This window comes from Pungitius pungitius, chromosome 5, assembly GCF_949316345.1.
Source record: "Pungitius pungitius chromosome 5, fPunPun2.1, whole genome shotgun sequence".
Classification (NCBI taxonomy): domain Eukaryota; kingdom Metazoa; phylum Chordata; class Actinopteri; order Perciformes; family Gasterosteidae; genus Pungitius; species Pungitius pungitius.
This window is the reverse complement of record NC_084904.1, coordinates 15069704-15094278: the sequence shown is the minus strand read 5'-3', so window position 1 is coordinate 15094278 and position 24575 is coordinate 15069704. Positions and strand designations below refer to the sequence as shown.

General features: G+C 42.2%; 1 protein-coding gene across 3 annotated transcripts in view; it reads left to right on the top strand.

The window, feature by feature from the left end:
* Positions 1–24321, top strand: part of pdlim2 (PDZ and LIM domain 2 (mystique)) — a 28964-nt gene extending 4643 nt beyond the window's left edge. For 2 of the 3 annotated variants that reach the window (XM_037481679.2, XM_037481680.2), the window contains exons 2-10: positions 1908–2035; positions 3731–3882; positions 6230–6299; positions 6781–6932; positions 8173–8236; positions 18395–18513; positions 21671–21819; positions 22345–22456; positions 22948–24321. In XM_037481679.2, coding sequence (XP_037337576.2) covers positions 1943–2035; positions 3731–3882; positions 6230–6299; positions 6781–6932; positions 8173–8236; positions 18395–18513; positions 21671–21819; positions 22345–22456; positions 22948–23140 — 1104 coding nt within the window. In that variant the 5' untranslated portion in view covers positions 1908–1942 and the 3' untranslated portion in view covers positions 23141–24321. The remainder of the gene's footprint in view (positions 1–1907; positions 2036–3730; positions 3883–6229; positions 6300–6780; positions 6933–8172; positions 8237–18394; positions 18514–21670; positions 21820–22344; positions 22457–22947) is intronic. The other variant, XM_062562398.1, reaches the window with a different exon arrangement.
* Positions 24322–24575: the final 254 nt, after the last annotated feature.

The following is a 24575-nucleotide window of genomic DNA, read 5'->3' as shown; positions in this document are numbered from 1 at the left end:
TTTTAAAAACTGATGTAATCATTGACGGACTTTACCTCTAGACCATAAGCAAGATTATTTATAGACCAATGTTGGCCAAAGATATATTACGGTTTGCTAAGCGGGGCTTTGGGTGAACCTGAACATCAGGGTACCGCAAACCGTATTTGGATTGTGTATTAATTGAGAGCTGCAGTACGTATTCAGAGGTGCAAAAAGGGGTAAGTCTGAAATGACTTGACACTGTTCTGCTCAACGTTCTGGATGACTTTGCTTTTCTCAACTTTAGCAAATGAGAATAGTACAAAGGTCACAATTAATAAGTAGTTGTATGAACAAATTCAGCATGCCATTGTGTCTCTGTTGAGAGCAACAGTAAAGTACTGTTGGGTGTACATTTTTCATTTACTTTCAAGGATTGCTGGTGTTTCTTTTTTTGAGTGGGTTGGTCTATACTTAAAAAAAGCTTGTGTGTCTTCATGTGCCCCTATAATAACGCTAATGTTTCAGACACAGCAGCTGCGTGTATATGCGTGCATTGTTCAGGTGTTGATGAGATGTTTATGCTCCCGAGTGCTTATCCCGTCATCACCCAACGCAACACAACTCTTGTGTCTCAACATGCAGACGGGCTTCAACCAGCGTTTAAATCACAGGTTACCCTCTTTTCAAAAAGCATTATCATTATAACTACAATCCCTAAAGTGTGTGCCCATTCCTATTCTAGGAGAGTGTTTTAACTTGGCCGGGATCCAGAGGAGGCAAATGATTAGAGTTTATTGAGGAAGTATTTGATGCCAACATGTTTCATACTTTGAACCGTTTAGGTCACCGTTCATCTCCCTGTTAATCGCAATAATGTCATACTCAGCAGATATAGGGCCAGAATAGTTTTTTGGTAGGAATGTTTAAACATGCACTGGTGTTTTGAGTAGTCAGTCAAGCAGCCATCCAATAAGCCACAGACCTTAGCACGCAACGCACAGTCGTCACCAATTCTGACTTTGCAGTCTGTTGTATTTTGACAGCTGTCTTCACCAGTAGTTTAAAGGGCAACATGTGAGGGATCTGCTCCTTGTCTGTCTTGACATGAAGCTGCAGATTTGTGATTGGATAAAGATGCTTAACATCGATAACTGTCAACCCTAACATGATGTTCAGATCAATCGATGTGTTCCTATGGAGAAAAACAAGAGACCCCTTGCTGTTACATCATTTCTTTGACTCTTGAAGACAATTCAAGAGAATGAAACGATAGAAGGATAAACCCACATGGTTTCACTATACTTTGGCATTTCCAATTATTTTATTTTAAAACGTCAATAAAAAGTAATAAAACCATTTTCTGAAATTCTAAAGAGACTTGGTGAAAAATGACTTTGTGGAAAGCAATATATACGATTGTGCAAAGCTGAACCATATGATGACAAATCCACCAAGGACCTACAGATATTTAAAAAACTGTGTATACACATCCCATTCTTATAAACAAGTCTTCTCTAACCCTACCATACAATGTCGTGATATGGTACTACACCACTGTAACCATTGTAAACACCAAAATAAAGTCTGCAAAGCACCCAGCTCAGTGTGTGCTTATACAACTTTTTAGTTTGGAAGTTTCCTTTTGAACGAGCATTTGGATTTAATGAAACTCTTGAAGGCACTCGAACAATGTTGTTCATGTGTCTTTGGTTTCAGATTCTTCCAATTCCTATTTAATATGGTCTCGCGCCTTGTCAAGGGGGACTCGGGCCTGTGAAGTGTTGCTGGAGATTAAAGGCAAATTATGCAAATATTCATGGTCTTCACTTGTTGATCTGATATTAAACCAGGCCAGCAGAAACTTATTTAGACGTGCACATGTATGTTACACAAGTCAAATCTCACGGTGTGTCTTTATCAATTTTTTTGTCTTCTCTCTCCAGGAGTTTCGACACGTGTGTGCTGACCTGATCACTAAATGGCGCTGACGGTGAACCTTATCGGCCCTTCGCCATGGGGCTTCAGAATACTCGGAGGACGGGACTTCAAGAAGGCCATCACTGTGTCAAAGGTACTCGTCAAAAGCGGCTCCAATGCTGAAACTGGTCCCGCCCTATCAAATCATATCCTCTGTTTTTGTCAAAACGCAGCCTGTAATGGCATGCAATGTCGACTTCCTCCTCACTACCCCTTTTCTTGTCTTTGTTTTTTGTCCGTGGGCTGCCCCGTACCTGTTTCCTTGACTACTGAACCCGTTGGAAAAGAATGGAAGTAGATTACATTAGAAGGAAACCACTGATTACAGTTACAGTGGAAGTTGAGGTGGGAGGTGAGGGGTTCCTGATTCCACAGTGCAGAATGTGTGGTATTTTTTTTTTTTGCGATCCCTTGTGCATTACAAGGTTCATCAGTAAATTCCTATTCGCGCACAATGCAGAATAAACACAGTAAACACCATCAGGAAACCTTCTGCATGCCAGAAACACCCAGTTCATTGTGGTCACACAGCATCATCTGCTTTTACCAGTGACACTTCCCCAGTAGCTCCTCCGACTATAAAGTATCGCTGAGCCATTGCAGGGTACCAGAGCGTCGCAACAACTTTGACTTCAAGCATTTATAGTTTGCCTCCTAGACCACTTCATGCTATAATAAATCAGATTTAGTTACTGCTACCTAAAACAACCCCAGCACTTTTACTTGTCTCGACTATCAAACGGGTTCTCTGAATTTACGTAGGGGGGGGGGGGGTCCTGCTGAGAAAAAAACTTTCATCCCTGAAATCGGTTTGGAAACCCAGTTTAAGAAACGACCCGTCTCCCCCTGTGGGCATCCCTCCCTGCAACCACAGGCCTGGCCCATCTGAAGTGGTTTGCACTTGGCACGGAGACGACGTGGGTGCCCTCTTTTATTCCCGTTGGCCTGAAAGATAACTAGCCTCCATTTCACAGTGGCAACAACCCTGGAAAAGTGCCCCCGACTGCCGTTAGTCTATGTGAAACCAGGCGTGTCCTGATCAGAAAAGGCGTGCACTATTGTGGGTCACCACAGCAACACTTGATTGCCTCTCGAGTGGGCCCTCAGAGATATTGCCCCTCTGGCTCGACTAAACTGACAAACAGCCTCTTGGCTGGCACTCTATTGGCATCCATATTGTACTCTAGAGATGCAAGATTGAGTCTTTTGTCCTCGGATTAGCTCTTCATTTAGGTTTGTTTTGCATTCATGTCATACTTCCACTCCGAAGTTTCACCAGCAGCATCAACCTCCTCATCTAGACTTTTGTCTTGGTATGCCTGCATGTTTGAGTGTGTGCGCCAGGGACAAAGGAACCAAGCTTAAAGCGGTGGCAAGGATGTTATGTTCCAGCCCATTAGTGTGGAATTCCCTCTGATGTGGTGATATTGCATTGGCTTTGACATGCGGTGAGGCCGGCTGCAAAGGTCAGGCCTCGTAAAACCTTCCAGTAGTGTCACACTAATAATTTTCCCCAAGGGTGTCATGAATCTGACCAGCACCACCTTGATCCATGTGGCTAAAACGCATTTTTTGTTGTTGCTTTGAATGGCTTTCGCTGCAAAAGTTATGTGCTGTAGAAAGACCGCATTAACAGTTAAAGGCGTTCGGCGTTCGATATTGTCAACTATTTATTATTTTGTTGATGCAGAACTCTTTCACTGAAGAACCCTCACCAGATGGACATCATCCATTAAGGGTTATGACCTGCAGCCAGAAGGACCTAAGAGCTTGTTCTTCTGTTCAACAGGTCACCGGAGCCAGCAAGGCAGACCAGGCTGACCTGCAACCTGGGGACATTATCTTGGCGATCAATGGGAAAAACACGGCCGACATGCTGAACGTGGAGGCCCAGAACGCGATCAAGAACTCAAAGACCCAGCTGCAGCTGTTAGTGGAGAGGTACGCTGAAATGCATCACAGGCTCAAAAGGCTTGTGCATATTGGATTTACTAACATAGAAGGCATACAGTTTCAAGTGACTTTGTGCACCATTGTTGCCCATATGAGTATTCCTAATAGTCCCTTTTGTGCCAAGACCACAGTTGTCTCTGCTTCCATCAGTGTTTACTTTTTTCTTTTTCTTTTTTACGTCATGCGGGCAGGGAACAAACAGAAACAAGTGATTTCAATCAGGGGAAATGCCAGCATGTACGAGAGCCACAGTGTTCCCTTCCCTTGTAATAACTTTGTTTGGCTGCTTAAAATGCTGTCCTTTGAGCCAGGGCTGCTGTTGGCTGGCATTTTGATTTAAAGGTCCTCCCTATATTCTCATTTATTGTCACTGTTGCTCCCAATGATTCTCTCTCTCTGCTCTCCTCTCACGCACGTGTGCGTTCCCACACTTCCCCCTTGGACGTCTGACCGTTTTCCCCCTGTGTGGATTTTTTCCTGCTGAAGTCATGTCTCCCTCAAGCCAAAAGGGACACCTTTTTTACATCTTGCCCGCCCAGGACAATGCCACCGTGTAGCCCTGCCACGTCTTTAATCCCACTCTGTAAACTGTCAGTGGTTTTTATCACCCAAAACTATGAAGTGGCTCCTGTCTTTTAACCACTCAAGCAGCATTGTGTTCATATAAGCGTCATGGAGTAGCAGAAATCTGTAATGTGTTTGCTTATTTGAGCGCTCCCTCTATCCAGCTCAACATCTGGCTGGAAGAAGCTGGCATTAGCGGTTTCTGCTGCTGTATCCCGAGGCAGTGGTTTATTGTCTGTGCTTCCAACGCAGTGTTCATCCTAGACCATTGCTATCTGTGCTTATTTTAACATAACAAAGCAACTACAGCCTCACTGTCTTGTCATGGACCCTGCAAACATTTGTCTGCCTTTGTTCGTGGCGACTTGTTTGGACTTCATTGTTCAGTGATGCCTTGTGGATGATGTCATGTTGACAAGAGCAGTTGTCTGCCTGTAATGGAGTTGGCCATTAGAGCGCCCACTGGGTGTGGTTTTACCACAGGGCTATACCGGTTCCGATACTGAGAAGCTGTGCTGAGCATGTACTGCTGTGTGTTTCTTTTTTGCCCGAAAACCCAACATTAGCCTCAGACCTAGTTCTTTTAAATCAATTTACTGTTGTCCGGCCAGTGCAGGAATATATATTTCCAATGACGTAGTGGCTTGTTTTGTCCCAACTACTGCTCACTTGACCCATATAAGAGTGTTTAACCTTTTACCTTTTTGGGGATTTGAATCCTCTTGAACTCGGGTCAACATTATGTTCTTTAATGTTTTGATTTATCTTAACGGAGAGGTATTCTTACAATGCACATGTTTAAAGAATCTGCTGCGGGCGGTTTAAGTGCATGTCTTCTCAGTGACAGCTGTTCACAGCAAGTATCCGCAAAGGGTTTCACGTGCTGATTTATGTCAGTTTGGCATCTCTGTGAACTAAAGTTACAGCTTTAATTTCACCAGCAGCTAATTGCTTTTCTGTATTGAAAATGCATAAACTGAGTAGACAGCTGATCTGATCACTGAAAGTTGAACTTGGCGCACTTCTTTTTAAAGTGGAAGTTTAGCACACAGTTAAGACATTTTTCAGGCATGTGGTTTTTCAGACCGTCCTTTTGTCTTCTTGCCATCTCATCTACTTAGCATGTAGCGCCCAGGCCACGAGAGGTGTGTTTCTGGGTGATTTACCACAGGCATCCAGGCCTTCCTGTGTGCCTCATTACCTCGGGCTCAACCAAAAGCCAGTCAGCTTCTGGCCTTGCAGCCAGGGGGGCACTGTGTGTTTGAATTGGCACATATAGCTATATTTTCCCCTCCAAATTCAATAATGGGAATTGCTTAGAGATAGTGTTTTCTATTTTAGAAGGTATAACAAGTTACTAGTTGGAAAGATGAGATCTATATTGGGAGAATATTTTAAAAAGACAGAATCTGCAATAATGCTCTCCTACAGAAAAGTCATGGCCGCATAATGATTGACTCAAGTAAAATAGCAAAAGGGAAGTCAAATGTTTTTTTGTAGTTTCAAGTCTTTGCCCATGACCCTAAAAAGGGTCATGGGCAAAGACTGTGTTTAAATCTGTGAACCCATTTCTTACTCCACGTGCATCGTTTGAATGTTGCTTTATGCAGTTTTAAGTACCTTGCTTGTTTATTTAATATTAACATGTTGAATGCCTGAGTTGACTTTTCTTAGTTCAGCTGTGATGAGATCAGACGTTGTTCCAAATTCTACATTAGACTGGGATTGAAACTGCAGGTTATTTGATTTACGTGGTTTTCTGTTTTTCAAGACCCGGACCTCCCAGTTCTGGACAGACAAACGGCATCAGCACCCCTGAGCAGCTCACCGGGCGCTTCCAGGTCAGATTTGAAGCTTCGCGGGAGATTTAATCTTTCTACAGTTTGTCCTAATTACTGCTCATCAAATCACATGTTGATGCCTGCAGCAGCATTCTCCATATTTTATTTGTATACCGGTCTTGATTGGCACCTGTGGATTTGTTATTTTCACCACTCGCAGAGGGGGCGTCATGCTGCTTCATTTCTACGAATCCAAGCATAACACATCTGTTTATTACATATCTGACTATTTCCTCCTCAAGTTGGAAGCAATATGAGACATTATGGATTTTAGTACTTTTTTCCTGTTTTATTGTGATCATAATTGATCCCAAAGCACCACCTAAAATACATGGTGATGCTGAATACAAAGTATGTAAACCTTTTGGATTACGCTTCTCACATAAGCTGTCCACTACTTGTGTGTCAAAAATGCATTGGTAAAAATACAATTGCTTTCACTAATAACGCAATAACATTCCTCTGATGTGGTGTTTTGTAGGAGGCCGTGATCGTGAGTAGAGATGAGAACCAGAACTACAAAGAGTACACAATCTCCAGCCCGGCGTCGCTGTCCCCTGGACCTTACCCACAGGATCCCTTTAGCAGCCCAGGTGTGAAGCAGGAGAGCCTGACACCGACTCCCAATAAGAGGTAACTCACCTCACCTGCTGTAGTGGAGTCAGCTTTGCTGTGTTTTTTTTTTTTTTTTTTTTTTCATCCCATTTCTCATAGAAATCAGTCCTGCTGATTGGCTGTAATGTATATTTGATTTGAGGCAGATTACAGTCCTTTACTTAAGCATCCACTCTGGACCCGTCACATAAGTGTAACTCTCTTAGTGGTTTTGTTAGACAGATAAGGATCCTTCAGCCAGCTTGTCCACTCCTGCATTGTGACCGTGCGTATCAATGTTGTAACAAAAGCAAAGGATTACACCGTCTGGAGACCCACATGTGATCTGGTTACTTGTAAATTACAGTTTACACAGTCAGCCTTTCAGCATGAACAGGGTCTAAGATAAAGTCAGAGGGCTTTTTAGGTTTATAATTTCAGGTGGACAGTTGAGTCTCTTTTCAGAAACCCGTCCGTTCACTACTTCAATAGGCCTATATGTGGACAAAGGGTTGCAACAAGTGCTCTCTTGACTCCACAACATACCCAGAGTCAATAGGTTTGGGCAAAACGGAGAGTAAAACCATGGGACTGTACTGTGGTAACAAAGGATATGCACAGGATATCACATTCCACCGTCTGCATTCACGTTAACAAAAGGTAGAACGTTCCCCGTGGCCACTCTGCACTCTCCCGGACGACTTTAGTAGGGCTGTTAGAACTAAACTAAATATCCTCCCTACTCTGGATTGGTGAAGTTTCTTACCCACTACTTGATTTCCATCATGTACTTAATACAAACGGTATTGGAATCATTACGCTGTCCTTTTCATCTTAAGATGTTGTAATGGAACATTGATTTGAGAGTATGTTGATTTGAGAGTATATTTGAGAGTATGTTGAAGCAGTGCAGTCATTTTCAGAAATGTGCTTTATCTCATTTTAAACTACTGCGATTTTTCAATATTAAGTATTGTCATATCAAAAAGGAGTACCATAATAGTATATTTCATATAATAACTATGAAAGGGCAATATATTTGTCCACAATGATATTGTATTTTATACTATGTGTGAACACTGAGAATTAACTACATTTGGAAAAATCTTTTGAAGAATTTTTAATAAAACGACCAGACCGGGATGTCTATTTTGGGATAATCCAGGAAAACACTATAAAAGAAGTACTCGATTCACCAATCCCACAGGGGTTTGCCAGTCTGATGTTTTATATTGATTTCCCCCAAATCACACATGTACATATCGCTCCTCTGTTGCAGTGTCCTGTTGCGTCCATGGTCTCCAGAGGACAAAAGTCACAGGCTGTCCAGACCGCTGTCACAGGTTGGTTTCTGTTTTCTTAAATAGGACAAATCAGATGCTACTTTTTGAGGCAGTTTTCCGTTGGGTTTTATTTTATTAACCATCCTCCACCCTAAAGAAATGCAGTTGAATTCCAGGTAGAAAATGTAGTGTGAAATGACTGTTCTAACTAGAATTAAGAGGTTGTTTGGTCTGTTTTGGTCAAACAATTCTATAAAACATGTATTTGCTACTTCATAATTAAGATTAGTGACGGTCAAAGTGAGGTTTGTGGTGCTTTGCGAGAGCGGTTCTGAAAGTTTGAGTTAAAATAAGAAAAACCTATAGGGTTTTTTATATTGCGCATAGTCTGATGTGTTTGAAATGCATCTCTTCTGAGAAAGAACTCCACAATATTGAGAGGCTTCTCAGTATATATTCATAAAAATAAGGGGCATTTCATTGGTCCCAGAGGTTTGGGATTTAGAAGAGATGTATGTGGAATGCATTTGCCTTTTTAGATGGAATTGTAAAACACCCGAAAGGTCAATCTGCCACACATCTGTAGCTGCAGACCTGGTCAGTGCAGCTGAAGGCTGTAGATCTTCAGATCTGTGTTTTCCCTCCATGGCTGCAGTCTGCAAGAATAACATGTGCGCATTCTTGGCCTTTCCTCTTGAATTGTTACACAGTGATGCCAGAAGATGCCCAACAAAAGATTTGTGAGCACTAGTCCACTGTATGTGTGGACTTAACGGTAAAGGCCGGACGCAGATTGGGTTTGACATTTTTTATAGCAGGGAGTGTATAAACTTCAAAGGTCAGTCTTTGAAATCTTTGAATGACTGAATAACAGTCTGGAGCTGTATTTAGAGCCTGCTCTAAGGGAGAAAAAAAATAGTTTCTGTCAAAACAATGGCCAAAACCTTTAGTTGTCTGACTGGATCACTAGCTGTAAAATATGAGAAGCGGTCCAACACAGACTTTGGGGTTATCATAAGAATGAATCTAAACTATGCTGTGCTTATTTACATTCTAACAACAAAGCCAAGAAGTGGGACGCCGCGTCTGGAAAGACTTCAGGGAGTTGGAGACAAGATGTTGTGGGAAAGTTCATCATAAGCCATTTCAGCTATGCCTACATGCTCCGGCTCAAGCATGGGTCCCACTGCTGGAACATGTGAGATGACGGAGCACCCAGGACCCTTAGCTCAAGGAATTCTGGCCATTTTTGAACCACTGGACATTACCAAGTTTGCTAAATATGCAGTGGTTTGAACTTAAAAACATTCAAGTGTTCTCTTATAAGGGGCCATTTCAGAGAAGGTTCTTTTTGAAATTTCACTTTGTTTGGAATTCTTTTTGCTGTTTACATGTTAAATGGGATTCAGGTGCACATGTTGTACACAGCAACGTCTGCCCACTGAGACTGGCGGCCTACGTTGATTTTTTTTTTCACACTGAAGGAAGATTAACGAGTCTAGCTATGAAGTCATTGCAATCAAAGGGGCGCATTTGAGGTCTAAAATGAATAAACTACAACTGGCGAAGGTATACAACCCCCCCCCCCCCCATCTTTTAAAGAGTCTTGACTTTAACAGAGACTATTTCGGCCAAAAGGTCTATGCAGTCTGAATAGTTCAAATGCTTATCTCAGCTTCCTGCCATTTTTTTCTTGATTTATCTGTGGATTATTTGTCACTGAAAACATTGTAAGCCTCCGTTCCATATGGATGCTGATGTTTTTCAAGGTCAATTCAAAACCACATATTAAAAATAATACTAGTTCTAGTGAGGTGGCGGCAGTAAGCTATGGTGGAGAAAACTTGTGTATTGACCAACCAAAAAACACATAAGGATCTTTGTTATGGCTGATGGCACCATGTGTAAGTCCTAAAGAATGAACGATCCTCATGAAGTCGTCTGACAGGGACCAATTTGCATGTTTGTGGTATTTACCATATCGCTTACCATTTTTTTTAATTGACTATTTTTGTCAAACTTTTCTGATGTTGGAATCTGTATTCTCTGGGTGAAGTTGCATTCCTTCAATCTCCCTCTTCTCCAATATCAACTTGGCCTTTTTTAACTTCAGTATGTCTGGACTAATATCAAACTACATGTTGTGGGAATTATGCATTTTGAGATGTTTAATCAATGCTTTGCCCACCCTTTCCTACATTTTCTGGTGTTCAAGCTGACTTTGATTACTTGCTCTGCTGTCTATGCATGACAGACTCTGTGTTTACCATCATCCAGCCCAGTGGATGAGATTTTAGGGTTTTGGCTGACCCCATCCTCCAAGGGGCGCCTACCCTGGTTTTAAAGTGGTGACGTGCCTCCGGCCGCAATGCTGTGATTAGTGAGTGGAGTTCTTTCAAAGCTTCTCGTGGGGAAACGGCTGGGAAGAGTCCTGCCATGAGCACATGGTGCATTATGCTGCTTGGGCTGGCAGCAACACAGTGGCCCAGCAAGCGCTAAGATGTGGAGCTTCAATGACAAGGGCCTGTGTCCTGCCTGAGAGGTGCTGAGTGCTGCTGTATCGGGTGATCAGCCTCTCAAAAGGCTTTTTCCACCCTCGTTTTGGCTCACTTGGCGAGGGGGATGCAAATGAGATCCACCGTTTTCCAGGGTGTTGGATGTCCTGAGAAAAAGTCTGTGTACAATAGTGCCTGTGGTGGAAGGCTGGTGCTGCACTTTCCCTCAGGCGTCATAAGGCCTGTCGTTGTGGGATGGAGCTGGAAGAGACCCTGCCCGGGATGGACACCAGGAAACCTGAGGAAGCTGCCAAACTGTGCTCAAGCCGTCGTATCCGTCTGCTCCAACGCAGCGATGTACTTTGTGCCTCCTTGTGGAGTCCAAAGTGTCTACCTAATGTCACACGTCTGTTGCTGATAAAATTAATTCCATTTAAAAAAAGAAAAGGTATATGCACTTCATGTCGTTCATATACAAAAGCAATTGACTTGAATTTACTTCATTGAAGTATTGGTGCCTGTGAATTCAATTAGATCCTTTTTACTGTAGCTAGTGCATCCAATGTTTTTATTGGTCACTTATATATTTTTAACACCTTTTGACTCTGCTCTACTGTTTTTGGTAGAGCACATTTGGGTCATTATACTATTGAAAAACACATTGCCTGTAACTTAACCTGATTAAGCTATTTCTAACTTTTATTTAAAGTGACATTGGTACACATTATTGGGTGCAACGTGCATTTGTGTCTTTTTGACTGGCAGTGTTCACTGATTTTAATGTCTATTAGCTCTCAAAAGGAGCAAGGGCATCCTAGATTCCTGCAAGCAGGGCATGCGATAGAATCTGAGCTGGCCTCCACGGTCATGATTCAGAGCATTTGTTTATATCATCAAGCAATGGCCACAACGGGCTCTCTGTTGCGCTGCGCGCAGCCAAAGCTAAGTTGCTTTTCATGAGACGTTAGAACCATGGTCAATCTCTGGGTTTGCAGTTTCTGAACTTTGAGGTTCCTGAGGGCTGCCTGATCCTCTGCCGGCATGAGTTGGTTGGTTTCTTTTATAAATATAACTCCTCGTTGGCCAGCTCCTGCAGGGTAAGACCAGTGCAGCCCAAACGTTTTCCTCATTTTGCTAATTTGGGTGGAGTGGCCTTGGCTGTGTGACCGATCTCTTTATCCAGTGAGTGCCTTCCTTCGACACATCCTCCATCCCCTACGCTACTTTGTCCAGTATTGTCCTTGCAGCCTGCATGCCAGCGCTGGCTTTGTCCCGCTCTATTCTGGAGATTGTGGTGGAATGGAGTGCAACGCTGCGGTCATCTTTGGCAAAGAAACGTAGACTTGGCATGGAGAAATGGTATTGCTTTTCAGTCAAAATATAAAATGTTATAACGCGCACACTGTTGGTTAACGATTGCATTTTATTAAAAGCTTTATCTGCAGGACTGGAGACCGGCGATCAATGCACATCACCTGATTAGTGGCTTCTCCTTGAGCCCTAGATACAGACACGCATGTTGCCTCCTTGACGATGATTGCTCGGAATGATGTACTATTTCGGGGCTGACATGAGTTGGGCTGTTTGGTTTGGCAGGCCGGTGGCGCGCCGAGCCAGTGTCAGGGGAGCGGTGCCGGCCGTGGTCACAGTGGAGCAGTGTGTTCTTCTTCCACCTCTCTGCACAGTGAGCTCTGTGACTGGACAGTGGGAGTCCTTTCCACATGGAGCCGTTAAGCCTGGGGTCCATTGTGGCCACTGCACGGGCAGCATGCCTCTCCTCAGCCCCACTGATTGATCCGCTCGCCCTGTTTTTCTTTCCCTCGGAGTGGAAAAAGCAAACTACGGCGCTCTTGATTCCACAAGTTTTTTTTTCTTCTTTTTTTCTCTCTCTCCTTCTTTCAGGCCTCTGGGTGCACTCGCAGGGACAGTGATCCCTGCAAGTTTTATAGGGAAATGTTGGCCAGAGAGATGGGTCCTTTTACTAGTTGATGCGGTTTACGAAGGTGGTTGAACGGTATGTCAACATTCCAGAAGTTGTCAAGGAAACGTGTATAACTGCCCGCCAGTGTGTTCATGCCAGCAAAAACAGACATGTGAGCCTACTTTGTATCCCCTTTTTATACATAGGATGCCACCTACATTTTGGAATGATGGTTTTTAAAACATAATGTTTTCCCTAAATCATAGTTGTTAAACGGCATTTCCACACAGTAGAATAAGTTCACTTCTGAAACCGAAGTGAGGAATACCATGTGTTTTCCGTCGAATTACTGCAGTGATGATGCCGTCTGCTCATTAACCATTAGAGCTCCAACACAGTTTTTATGGTGGGATTTTCCTTGATGATCTGTTAAAAGTGTCATCATATACCCCTTAACTTTTAATGTTTTTGATCAGGATATTTGGTTTAAGTTCAGTTTTTGAATGTTTCAACTTATTTGTTTTCTTATTGTCTTCATACAACTGAAAAAGTACCCGGTGACTATAAATTAAAAGTCCCAGAAAGTACAGTAGATCAGTTCAGCCCTAATGAACTCCAGATGTCTAATGAGCTTGAAATTCTGCCCTGGTTGAAACCTTTTTATGGAGAATTTTTAAAGGGGATGAAAAATGCTTTGCTTGTAGCACCCTTTGTGGATAAATAAACAACTCACTCTTATTCATTACTCATAAGGTCTTTGACTTTTGGTGTGTGTGTGTGTGTGTGAGAGCCCCTACACAATGATCACATGAGATTGCTTTGCCTTCTTTCACTCACTGACATCTCAATTCATGCACAATCCGGTTCATCCTTATTTATAATGTGCTGAGCTGCAGGATCCATAAACATTACTGTTACAACTTTAACCTGATACACTTTTTGCTGGACATTTCTTCTAACTTCCACTTGTAAACCCTTCAGTGTGGTTTTTTTTTTGTGTGAGTAAATTACTGTATACTCGGTCATCTTTTTTCATCTTCATGTCTCTGCTGCTCATTTGGCCACTAATCTTGTACATATGGTTCATATCTAAAGCAGTCTGATGGTGTGTGGCCTAGGCGAACAAATTGAGAGAGGGGGAGGTATTAGAACTGGCATTACAAATATTTTTTTATTTCATGTTATTGAATGCTGCAGGGCCAAGCATATACAGGACTATATATATACTGTATATATGTGTATATATATGTATATGTATATATATATGAAGGATTGTGCTGGCTGTCTAAAGCTTACTCTATATGAGAATATATTACATCCCTATTAAAAAAAACTGCATGCCCTAGGTTAGAAAACTAGATACTCTATATTAAATGTTGGACTTAAACACATGTGAAATGGACTCATTACTTGAGCCAGCCTTTATGAGATGTAATAAGTCCACTTGTCTTGTTGGCTCATATCATTACATTACATGTCATTTAGCTGACGCTTTTATCCAAAGCGACGTACAATAAGTGCATTTCCACATAGATACAAACTCAGAAAACAAGTATCAAGAAAGTACATTTTTCATCAAATAAGCAGTTACAAAACATGTTATAGAAAAGTGCCATTATAAATACAATTTAAGTGCTATCATTTGTTAGTGCTACGGTTTGCTAGTGTTTTAGTCAAGGTAGAGTCTAAAGAGGTGTGTCTTGAGTTTTCGACGGAAGATGTAGAGGCTCTCTGCAGTCCTGATGTCATCGGAGAGCTCATTCCACCATCTGGGAGCCAGGACAGCAAATTCCTATCCTATCAATATTTAGTCTTGCGTAAAGCAGCTGCAATGGTGTGTATATAAGGGCAATAAAGCTGAAGAATGTTAATGACATGATTTTTTATATAAATCAATGTTTCATTTGTTGCAGAACATGCACAGAGATGCACAATGACTTGATTACAAGGCAGGGTCCATCAGTGACTGATAATGAGTAGCTTACGGTTAGCCTCGGGTCTTTGCACAGGACCTCCACCAATGCACACCGCTGGATAGGAAGCGCTGTACACTGCTCTGCTGCACACCCCCCCTCCCCTCATTGTGGAGCAGCAGTCATGTCTGGGGTGGAGATGGTGAAGGAGCAGTTATGGCACTTTTTTTTTTTTTACAGCAGAGTCAGGCTTCCCTAAAATAAAAGCTCCCCAATGGATTGGCGCTGCTGGCCCATGCCCTGTAATTGAAGCTGCAGGGTGGTAATGACGATGATGTAGAGTGGCTTGCCTGGAGACAGACTGAAGGCTCCTCCACTGGCAATGCCCCTGACGTCTCCTATGGTTCTTGATATGAAACAGCTGCCCTCATATCTCTTCACGGTTTCCTGTTTTTGTTTGTATTGTGAAGTGGCCAATGAGCCAGAGATTCCTGTGATGGAGTGATTGTCTTGTCCACCGCTTTCACTCAAATACTTTCCAGCACTTGGGGATATTTTTTGGTATAGAAACACATTATTATTGCTTGTGTCTTCTTTTTTTTATCCTTAACACTATTGCAACACATCTCTTGGTGATAAAAATTAAACAAATAGGATTTACAGAGTGTTTCTGTAGTGGCCCAACACAATTTCAGGTGTGTCACATGATGCTATTGCAATTAAATGTTTCACATACCTACAAAATTCAGAAACACTAGTCCAAAAATGTTAAACTGCTTAAATTTTAAAATGATTTATTTCATTAATTGGGTACTTAAACGTAAACATAAATTTACAAACGTAAATGCACTGATGGCCAAATTCGTTATTGTCTTCCCTCTGTTCATGTGAACGAAGACTGAGCATCTGAGAGGCGTTGCTAATGGAAACTGTAGTGCGCTCGCTCTATGGACCAATGGCTGCAGAAGCTTTAGGAAAGATCCGCGTAATTTTATAATTATCAGTCGAGCCATTTTATTTTCATGGGCTGCTGAACAACTTTGATAGGAATGAACACAGTAGCCAGTTCTATTACACATACATGGTGTTCCCTCTTTGTCGCCCTTTGCATGCTGGGATTGATATCTGCCCCCTTGCCCCTTCCAGGAATGAAGCCGTTGGATACAACATGGATAGATAAATTAAAATAAACCACATGGTTCAACACAACCTTTCACAATTTGTCTGCCATCTTGGCTGCAGATGTCTTAACGTACACATACTGCAGAAAAGATATTTCAAAATGTAAGCCTCTGAAACTGCATTTGAAGCATTTCTCTCAATTATATTTTGTCTCTGAAGAGTTTAACACAACTCCAATCTGTCCCAGGAATGTATAGTTTTGATTAACGGTTGCCTGGCAACATTAGCAAAGAACCAAATACTGTCATCAGAGTTGGATTTAAATGTTGCCAAATCAGGTGGTAGACCTTAAGTTGGATGTGTTATTGCAGCTAAGGGCCGCACAGACGTTCTGAGTTGCCAGAATGATGCCGGTGTATGTGAGCTCCTGAATTCAGTTCAGCCAGAGGAACAGAAATAATTAGGTTAGTTTTTCCATCTCTGACACATAGGCCCATTCTCTGCCTCTCTGTGCGCTACTCCCTGAAAGTGTTTATACGAGACGTGGTGCAGTTCTGCATTCTGCATCGTAGCGCTGAGATCAGCCGTGTGTAATGGACCAATGGCTCGCAATGGCGCAGTGATGATTTAAAAACAAAGATTTTAGTTTTTTGGCCTGTTTAACGCCATTACAAGCATGACATGTTACTGCTATAAAATGTGGGCATTAGTGGATGATTGTGTGCACAACCAGAGCAGTTCCTCCATCACAAAGCTTTCTAACCTTCCTGCGGTGAAGCTCAAACACGGCTGCATTCTCGCTGTCAGTGACGTGCTTTTCTTCTTTCTCCTTTTTGTTTTTCTTAACTTAATTGCATTCCTCTCGAGTCTTGTTGTTCTAATTGTTATTTTTAATTCTTCTGCTGTTGGCAAGCTAGAAGATCTCCTATTCAGTAGCCAGACACCTGTATAACAAGAGCTTGGTTTCCTCTGCATATACTATGGCGCTTTACTAGGTCTTCTTGAAATAATACCATAAGTATGACTGTCCATCTGGTCTATGGCCGTGAGATTGTTTGTTTCACAGCAGGAGAGGACATGGACATCTCTATTCTGTGCTCTGATGACAAAGAATATGTGATTCTGGGAGGAATCAGTTAGACGTCCCAATGATCATTTCTGGTAAAGGCTTCTTGGCATGCACCACTAATCTACCCACTCTCTAAAGAGGAAAATTGGACTCTATTGAGAACAGAGACATCGTTCAAAGAGTTTCTGAATTGGTAGCGGGTGGTTGCTTTGGAAAAAGGGCAAATCTTTGACTCCATTGGTGCCCTTACGTCTGCATGAAGCTCCACCATCAACTCAAACTTGAATGTCAGACATGCAGTGGAAAGACCTGGTTGGAGACGATTCTCCCCTCGATGGAGCCTGCGTAAGACCCACGCCAGCTGGGGACTCAATACTCCTGAAGCTGTTTGACTCAAACAGCCTACAATGTTTTCCTGGACTTTGCACAGACCTAAAACGAAGGTCTTTGGTTCCCAGCAAACTGGCAGTTGTGAAAAGTATTGGCTTTTTTCATTTAATTTAGTTGAATTGAATATTGCAGCAGTGCACGGGTATGCGTTCTGTGATCAGTACGTGGTCACTGCTACAGGTGGACATTGTTAGATGCCAGACAGTGTTGTGGAATTCCTGACGACAGTAAAAGTGTCTGGCTTGAGTTTTGCGCTGTGCAGACTTGGTCCAGGTGTGCTGAGCGTTTACTGGGAACATGTGCCTGAGCTCACTTTCACTAGTTGCCCACTCTTGCACTCTTGTGACATAATTGAACTTGAATAAATCAACCTTTGCCCACAGTGTTGTAACTGTGTATCTTGCCTTTGAACAGCTCCAATAAAAAAATATCATTTGCACAAATGCTGAGACCTTTAGTTTATGAGCTGCTTGTGTACAGTAGGTGTGCAGCACCCTCTTTTTGTCAAAAGTCAAACTCACTTAACATCCAGATCCTGAATTACAGTATTGTTTGAGCCAACTTGCAATACTTTACAAAGAGGTTTTGGTAGTGTGGAATGTCTCCTCATATCGTGGCAATGGACACTGTTTACAACTACCGTGAATAATTATGACATTTGCACAACATCTGTAAGCCATTGATGTCCATGGTGGCGCTGTCTTTCCCATTGGACCAACACTGGAGTCGCTATCAAACATCTGTTGCCCACATTCTATCACCCATCAGCTGAGGGGCAGAAGTACAGCTCTGATATAAATGGTAATCAAGAAACAAAATGATGATGTGGGTTGCTAAGACTGATCTGCCCCCAGTAGAGGAATCTTGGGTGTGACTCATGCAATAGAAACTTTGAGACCCCAGGGCATCCCACACAAGCCAACAATGGAAAAACAATCGTTTGTTCTGTGCTCGAACTGTGTAATGTAGTGTTTCTTCCTATTGAGCAGTTTTTTAGACTACAGATGCTCCTTTTTTGGTAAGCACCAAATCTGATGGGACTGCACCCTTTATAACAAAAAATGCAAGATTTATTCAGGTCCGATTTTCATCTTTGAGGAGCAGCCATCCAGAAATGCTGCTTGTGGATTCATGCCTCTTCATTGTACATGGCTTAGCTGTTATGCTAACTTTTTTTTTCTTTCATTTTTCACAGTAACATTGCATCATGATCCAAGCACTCTTAATAGAGTCCTCAGCTATGAACTGATTTCAGCTGCTACTGTCGCACTCACTCTGTCTCTTTCCTTTTGATGCTTTGCCCCACAGGAGTTGTCCCCCTGCGACTACAGGAGCAATTCAGTGTCCAGCAGAACCCCGACGCCCCCAGGACGCTACTCCCCCCACAGCCCCATTGATCAGGATGTGCCCATGTCCCCTCGTCGAAGGTAGAGAACACTCGGTATTTTACACCATTAACATGACAAAACACCATAGATGTACTGTAATTATATGCTTGAACAACAACCTGTATTCTCCATTTCAGCCCACATAACAAATCACTCTAGACAAGTGTAAAACACATTCTAAGGCTTGAAGAACTGAACACGTTTGTAACCTAATCTAACAACGCTGCGTACAGGCAGTCATTCAGTGCCATCTATAGGCCAGAGGGGGTTACGCCCACATATTTAAGCCTACAAATCAACATTTGACAATAGTCAGGAGAAAAACGTTAAGTGAAGCTTTTCCTATAAGCTGGTACTAGCAGTAATTACTGCCTTTGTAAAGGAATGCATCTACTTCTAGTTTGATGCTGTATTAAGTTCTGGATTGTTTTTAGTGAAGTGTGTAATCTCTTCTAACAACTCAGGGTATCTACTTACACCTACAGAATAGTTGAGTCAACATGAAATGCTCCCCATAAGCCTGACAAAGGGCTTTTTATTTAAGAGATGTTCTGTTTGATTACATGAGGTTATTTCACTGTTTGTTTTTTCCATTTTTTTTTTACCTGTATTTGGAATTCCGCTGATAGCAAAATCTGCTGGAAACATTTCTTCGTACATTTAGAAATTCTTTTCCTGCCTTTCAAAAGGTCATTGTGGGAAGTCCGTTGAAAGGGGAAATAGCTTTATGAATCTGTCAAAGCCACACATGCTTTTGAATTTGCATCTGGGTTGCAGCTGACCGTTGATTCTTTGAGCTGTTAGCAGCTGCGCTGTAAGTAACAACAATTTGAATTTGAGCCTTTGGGAAACATTATATGAACATCTGCACTATTTCCCCTTCCTGCTTCGCCCACCTGATGAGGCGATGGTGCTGTAATTTAACAGTTCATAGCGTGTAGGTGCTGCCCTCTGAAATGTTTTGGGGATTTGCTCATAGTCCCCAAAGCGTTTTGTCTCTGCAGCAATGAGAATTCTTTTAGTCAAACATAATCCTCTGTCCACCCCCTGTGCTGGAGAGCCTGGTGCCTGTGTTTTCAGTGAAGGATGGTTGACTTTGGCACCAGTTCTCCCCGTGGGTATCCACCGCTGATATGACATTTCAACAACTGCAGTCATAATACAAGCACCCGATCTCCCCCTAATTTTCAGATTTTTATAATATATATAAAAATCTTACTTCTACCCTTAATTGGCCCGCTGCACACGCCAAGCCTCTCCCAGTGCCTTCCCAGCCAACCCAGACTCAGTGACACCCATTTACCCACCCCTTCATGTCGCCCAGAGGAACACCTTTCAGTTCGACTCGTGTGTCTTTTCCGCTCTCGTCTGGTTAGATAAAGGTGTGTGTGTGTGTTGGACATTAAATATTGTTTTTACTTTTGTATGTTCCAAGTTGCTCAAAATACGAGGACAGTTACTGTAAATTATAGCTGGGCTATCTTTATTGGTTCCCTTTTCCTTTCTGTTTGAGGTGAGTTGTCATTTTTGAGTTTTATTTATTTAGATTTCATAGGTCAGGATGTAGCAACTGTGGTTACGTTGTTGCGTGCCCGTTTTTAGAAATGTGGTTGGAATTTGGTTGTGATGTTATGGCTGTGCTCATGTACTATGACTCGATCTTTATCATTGCAGCTCTGTGTCAAGTCTTTGCATGGAAGCAAGCAACACATTTATCTACATTGCTTGGATGTTTCCACATTTGACACTATTCTCAGATTACCTACTGATTCTTTTCTGTCCTTCATCCTCACTTCTGTAGTTTGTTTTTCTTCACGAATGCAATTTCAAAAGGGATGCTGAGCGTGGCGATAATGGAAATTGATTGCCGAGGGTGGAGCGCTGAGCATGGAAAACTTGGAGGGTGTGCTTTAGAAGTCTGTTTTTAATTTGACCAATGTTCTGTGATTCAGAGGAAACTGTTCTCAGCTTTTCCATATCCCGTTTCAGCACGTTTCATGTTCGTTTAGTGAGAAACGCAGACAGGAAGAATGCACCGACACATTGAGGAAAGTCGCATCTAGAAGAGGGGTCCAACATTTTTTGAGGTTATTTATGTTCTATTAAAATAACTTCATAGAGTCAAATCCCTGAAACAGAGAACTGAAGTCTGCAGCAGCAGAAACCAGTGAGGACAGAAAGTATTTGTCTGTGCTTCATAAATACCAGAAACCTCAGAGGCTTCGAAACCAAATAGGATCTGACTTGTTTTTGTCAAATTGGATAATCCAGTATCGTTGATTGTTTAGCAATGACCACTGTTCGCCCAAACTCAAGCTTGTGTTTTTATTTCTGATCCCGTGAACAAACGCAACTTGCTCAACAACAACAACAACACAAGTGGCTTGACAAACAATATATCGCAGAGCAATGATGCCAAAAGGTTTACATATTAAGTTACAGTAAATGTTGGCGTTTTGTCATTGTTTCAGAGCAGATTCTTCACAGCACACCTGGGTTAAAAAGTAAATGTTTTGACAGATGCGTTGCATGTGACAACATAAGGGGCCGTCGGTCCGGTTATGTTGGCTGAATTGGCTGCAGGCGGAAGGAATCTAACTACACCTGGCTCTGGTAGTGTCCCGACCGACCGGTTCCTTCCTCATAACGCTCACCACCTCCCTGCCAGCAAATACTTTGACACAACAACATCCTTGGTGTCTTTCCTTATACTTGTGAATCATCGCTGAGTATGGATTTTGACATGCGTTTCTTCAACCAAGATTTGGAAAAAATAGTTTGCTTTCTTTAATGAATTGTCAGCAGTTACTCAAAGGTAAAGCTTCCCTCCTCCACATGCCCCTCCTGTGCATTGACAGGTGGTAATTTTGTGGCTGTTGCAATTTACAACGCTAATGTCTGTTATTATGCCTTGTGTCAGTCACTTTAGATTTTACACATTCCATGCAGTTTGTAAGTGGATATGATGTCAATTGCACACTGTTTGCACACCATAACGTCAAGAGGCCAATCTAGACTTAAAGGGCATTGGTCAAAGTCTCAAAGGCAGCTGCTGCATATTCCTTCATTTCCTGTGGATTCAATGAATCCAGACTCCCAAGTATTTAATAAATGGACATCTTCTGTGGAACACATCACCATGACCTTTGTAACCATGATGACCTACAGCCTGTCTTTTTATTTCCTCCTTCTACAGCAGTTCGAGCTCTGACTCAGTCATGCAGAAGTTTGACAGGGAATCGGAGGTGTACAAGATGATCCAGGAGAATAAGGAGTCCCGCACGGCGCCTCGTCAGTCTAACACTTTTAAAATGCTGCAAGAGGTCCTGGAGATTGATGAGAAAGGTTAGAAGCCCTTGACATCAGCAAAAGATAACAAGCTAATCGCTGTCTATTTAGCATGTAAAACTCAAATGTTGCACAAACCTTCTCAGACATTTATTGTGAATCTAAAATTCATAATTTGAAGTTCTCAGTGATTAAGTTCTATGATGTCTCTTACAGTTGGCAACTCTGTGCAATGTTGCATGTTTTTATCATATGGCCATCACCTGTGCAGGATGGAAACGCTTTCCAGTGTTCAGTTCCCCTTGTGAACAGCATCCAATGGAATGCGCCTGTCCTACTTTTCCCACCGCTCTGCTTTTGATAAATGTCAGCACAGATAAACCCAGATAGCACTAACATTCTGTCGTGATGTGGTGAGGACCAATGTGTGGAAAGCCATTTCATCGATGTTGAGCTTGTGATGACGAGTGGGAAACACAAACAAGCTCCACTGACAGAGGGCCGAAGTCCAACAAGGTGTTGATGTGACGAGTGATGCGAACATCCCTCTCAGCTGCTCTGTGTGTGTTTTTTTGACTCCAGAGGCAGCCCTGTTGTTCCCAGGACAGCTTTCGCCTAACGCACCCATACAAAGCACATCGGTGGGAGGGGTCAAAAAGAACCACACCTGTGAGAAATGTGGCACCAGCATTCTGTAAGTCACCTACAGTTACAAAATGATGGGAGTAAAATGGATGTGAGGGTTATTAAAATCATTTTCCCTGGAGTAAAAGATGTTCCACATGTAAAGTGGGATATTAAGTGTGGTCTTTTTTGGGGGGGTTGGATGTGCAAAGGAGCAACTAGACATTATCACTATTGCATCAAAATATTGAATTCACTGGAACAGGTCATATTTTAGTGCGTTTTTTATATTTTAGTTTATCACAACTTTATTTTAAGTGGATCAAATATTAACATATCACGAGACTGCATTGTAAAAGTAGCACTGCCACATCGCTAAAAGCGATAAAAGGGAAGTTTGAGCGTAACATTCACATACGTTTGTTGTGGTGTCACCTTTCCATAAAGATTAAAATTGAACCGTGATATGTATCAGACTTATGCCACTTGTAGTTGCATTTAAAATGAGGCGAAATCCTTTGACCTCGTTGTCTGATAGTCCTGTGTTTCACCTCTCTACAGCACACTGGCCGTGCGCATCACGGACGACCGCTACCGCCATTCAGAGTGCTACACTTGCACAGATTGTGGTCTTAACCTCAAGATGAGAGGTCACTTTTGCGTCGGCGACGTGATGTACTGTGAGAAGCACGCCAAACAGAGGTACCAAGGCCCAGGAAGTTCTCCTCCAGCCGCAGTGTCCCCGCTCCAATGAGGGCCATTCCGCACCTGCCCCGCTCAGGAGCGAGACAGACCTCGGGATGGGGCGTGGAGTTGGACGCTGGTCTACGAAATGGCCGAGGATATTCCTTTCTGATCACATTTAACCATACTTTGCAATATTATGATTAACTTTCTTGCCTTTCTTATATGGGCATTGGGGCTTTGTTTTTCATACGACCCGTCCTCCGTGGTCTCTTTAGATTGTTCTTGGCTCTAATGATGCACTGTTGCCATGGACTCGCACCACATCACACTGTGTTGACGCCAGATTTACACAATGCCACAACTTTAGACAAACTGTCAGAGAGCCACTCCCGTTCAATCTGCATGATTTGAATCTCTGACAAAAAGGGACCAAAATCTCACCTAAACTGCAGGCCATTTTACAAATGAACTGTACACCGCACAATGAGGTGTGTATGGATGCATGCTTTCACGTGCAGAAGTGTGGTGGCGTCTGCATGATTTCCTTGCCTCCCTGTGTGTGAGACTGCAAGAGAGAAAAGGGTGAAGGAAAGGAGGGTCAGAGTTATCCGATGCATTTTGCGCTAGTCAGGCCAAAGCCCTTGAGTGTTTCTATTTTCTAAGCAGAATTTATAGCAGAAAATCCATATTTTCTGACTTATGTGGCTTAAGAGGGACTATAGATTAGTAGAATATATATATATATATACACAAATATTGTTGATGTTTTGTGATTGAACTGTATTCTATAATAACCATTTCAAATGCACAATGTATGCACAAGACATTTAGTGTGAAAATAAATGCTACTCCTGTCCAGTTAAAGTCGTACTACAAGATTAACTATATTGTTCGCATTACTTGTGGCACTTAATAAAATCGCACAAACCTCTCCTACATCCTCACTGGGTCTTTACTTTTCAGTAATCTCTGCCATGTCTGAGTATTTCTGTTGTTTAAAGCAGAATGTTATCATTTTACATGTTTGGAAAATATTTCCCACTCAGCAGCCTTTCAGTTGAATGTAAGCAAAAAGTCAGATGTGACAAACTAACTCTTCGCAGTGAAAGACCTGTGTAACTACTTAATGGTCTCTGGGAGATGGGTGCAGTTCTCAAAATGTTGGTTACATCTGGGGGGTTTTTGGTTAGTTTTTTTTCCTGCAATGTCTGCTGTTAAAGTCCCAATTACAATACATTGTTAACTGTCTTGGTGTGTGTGGAGTAATATATGACCTTGTTTGGGGGATTTTTTTTTTTACAAATGATCTGCAGAAAAATCTGCATATACTAAACGTAAAAAAATACGTAAATAATCTGGATGAGCATTTCATTTGTCATATCTATTTAAATCAACTGCCGAATTAGTTCTATAACATCCCGTAGTTCTTTTAATCATAAAAGCTCTATCATCCTAAATGGAACATATTTTTGGACACAATGGAACTGCAATGACTGCACAGG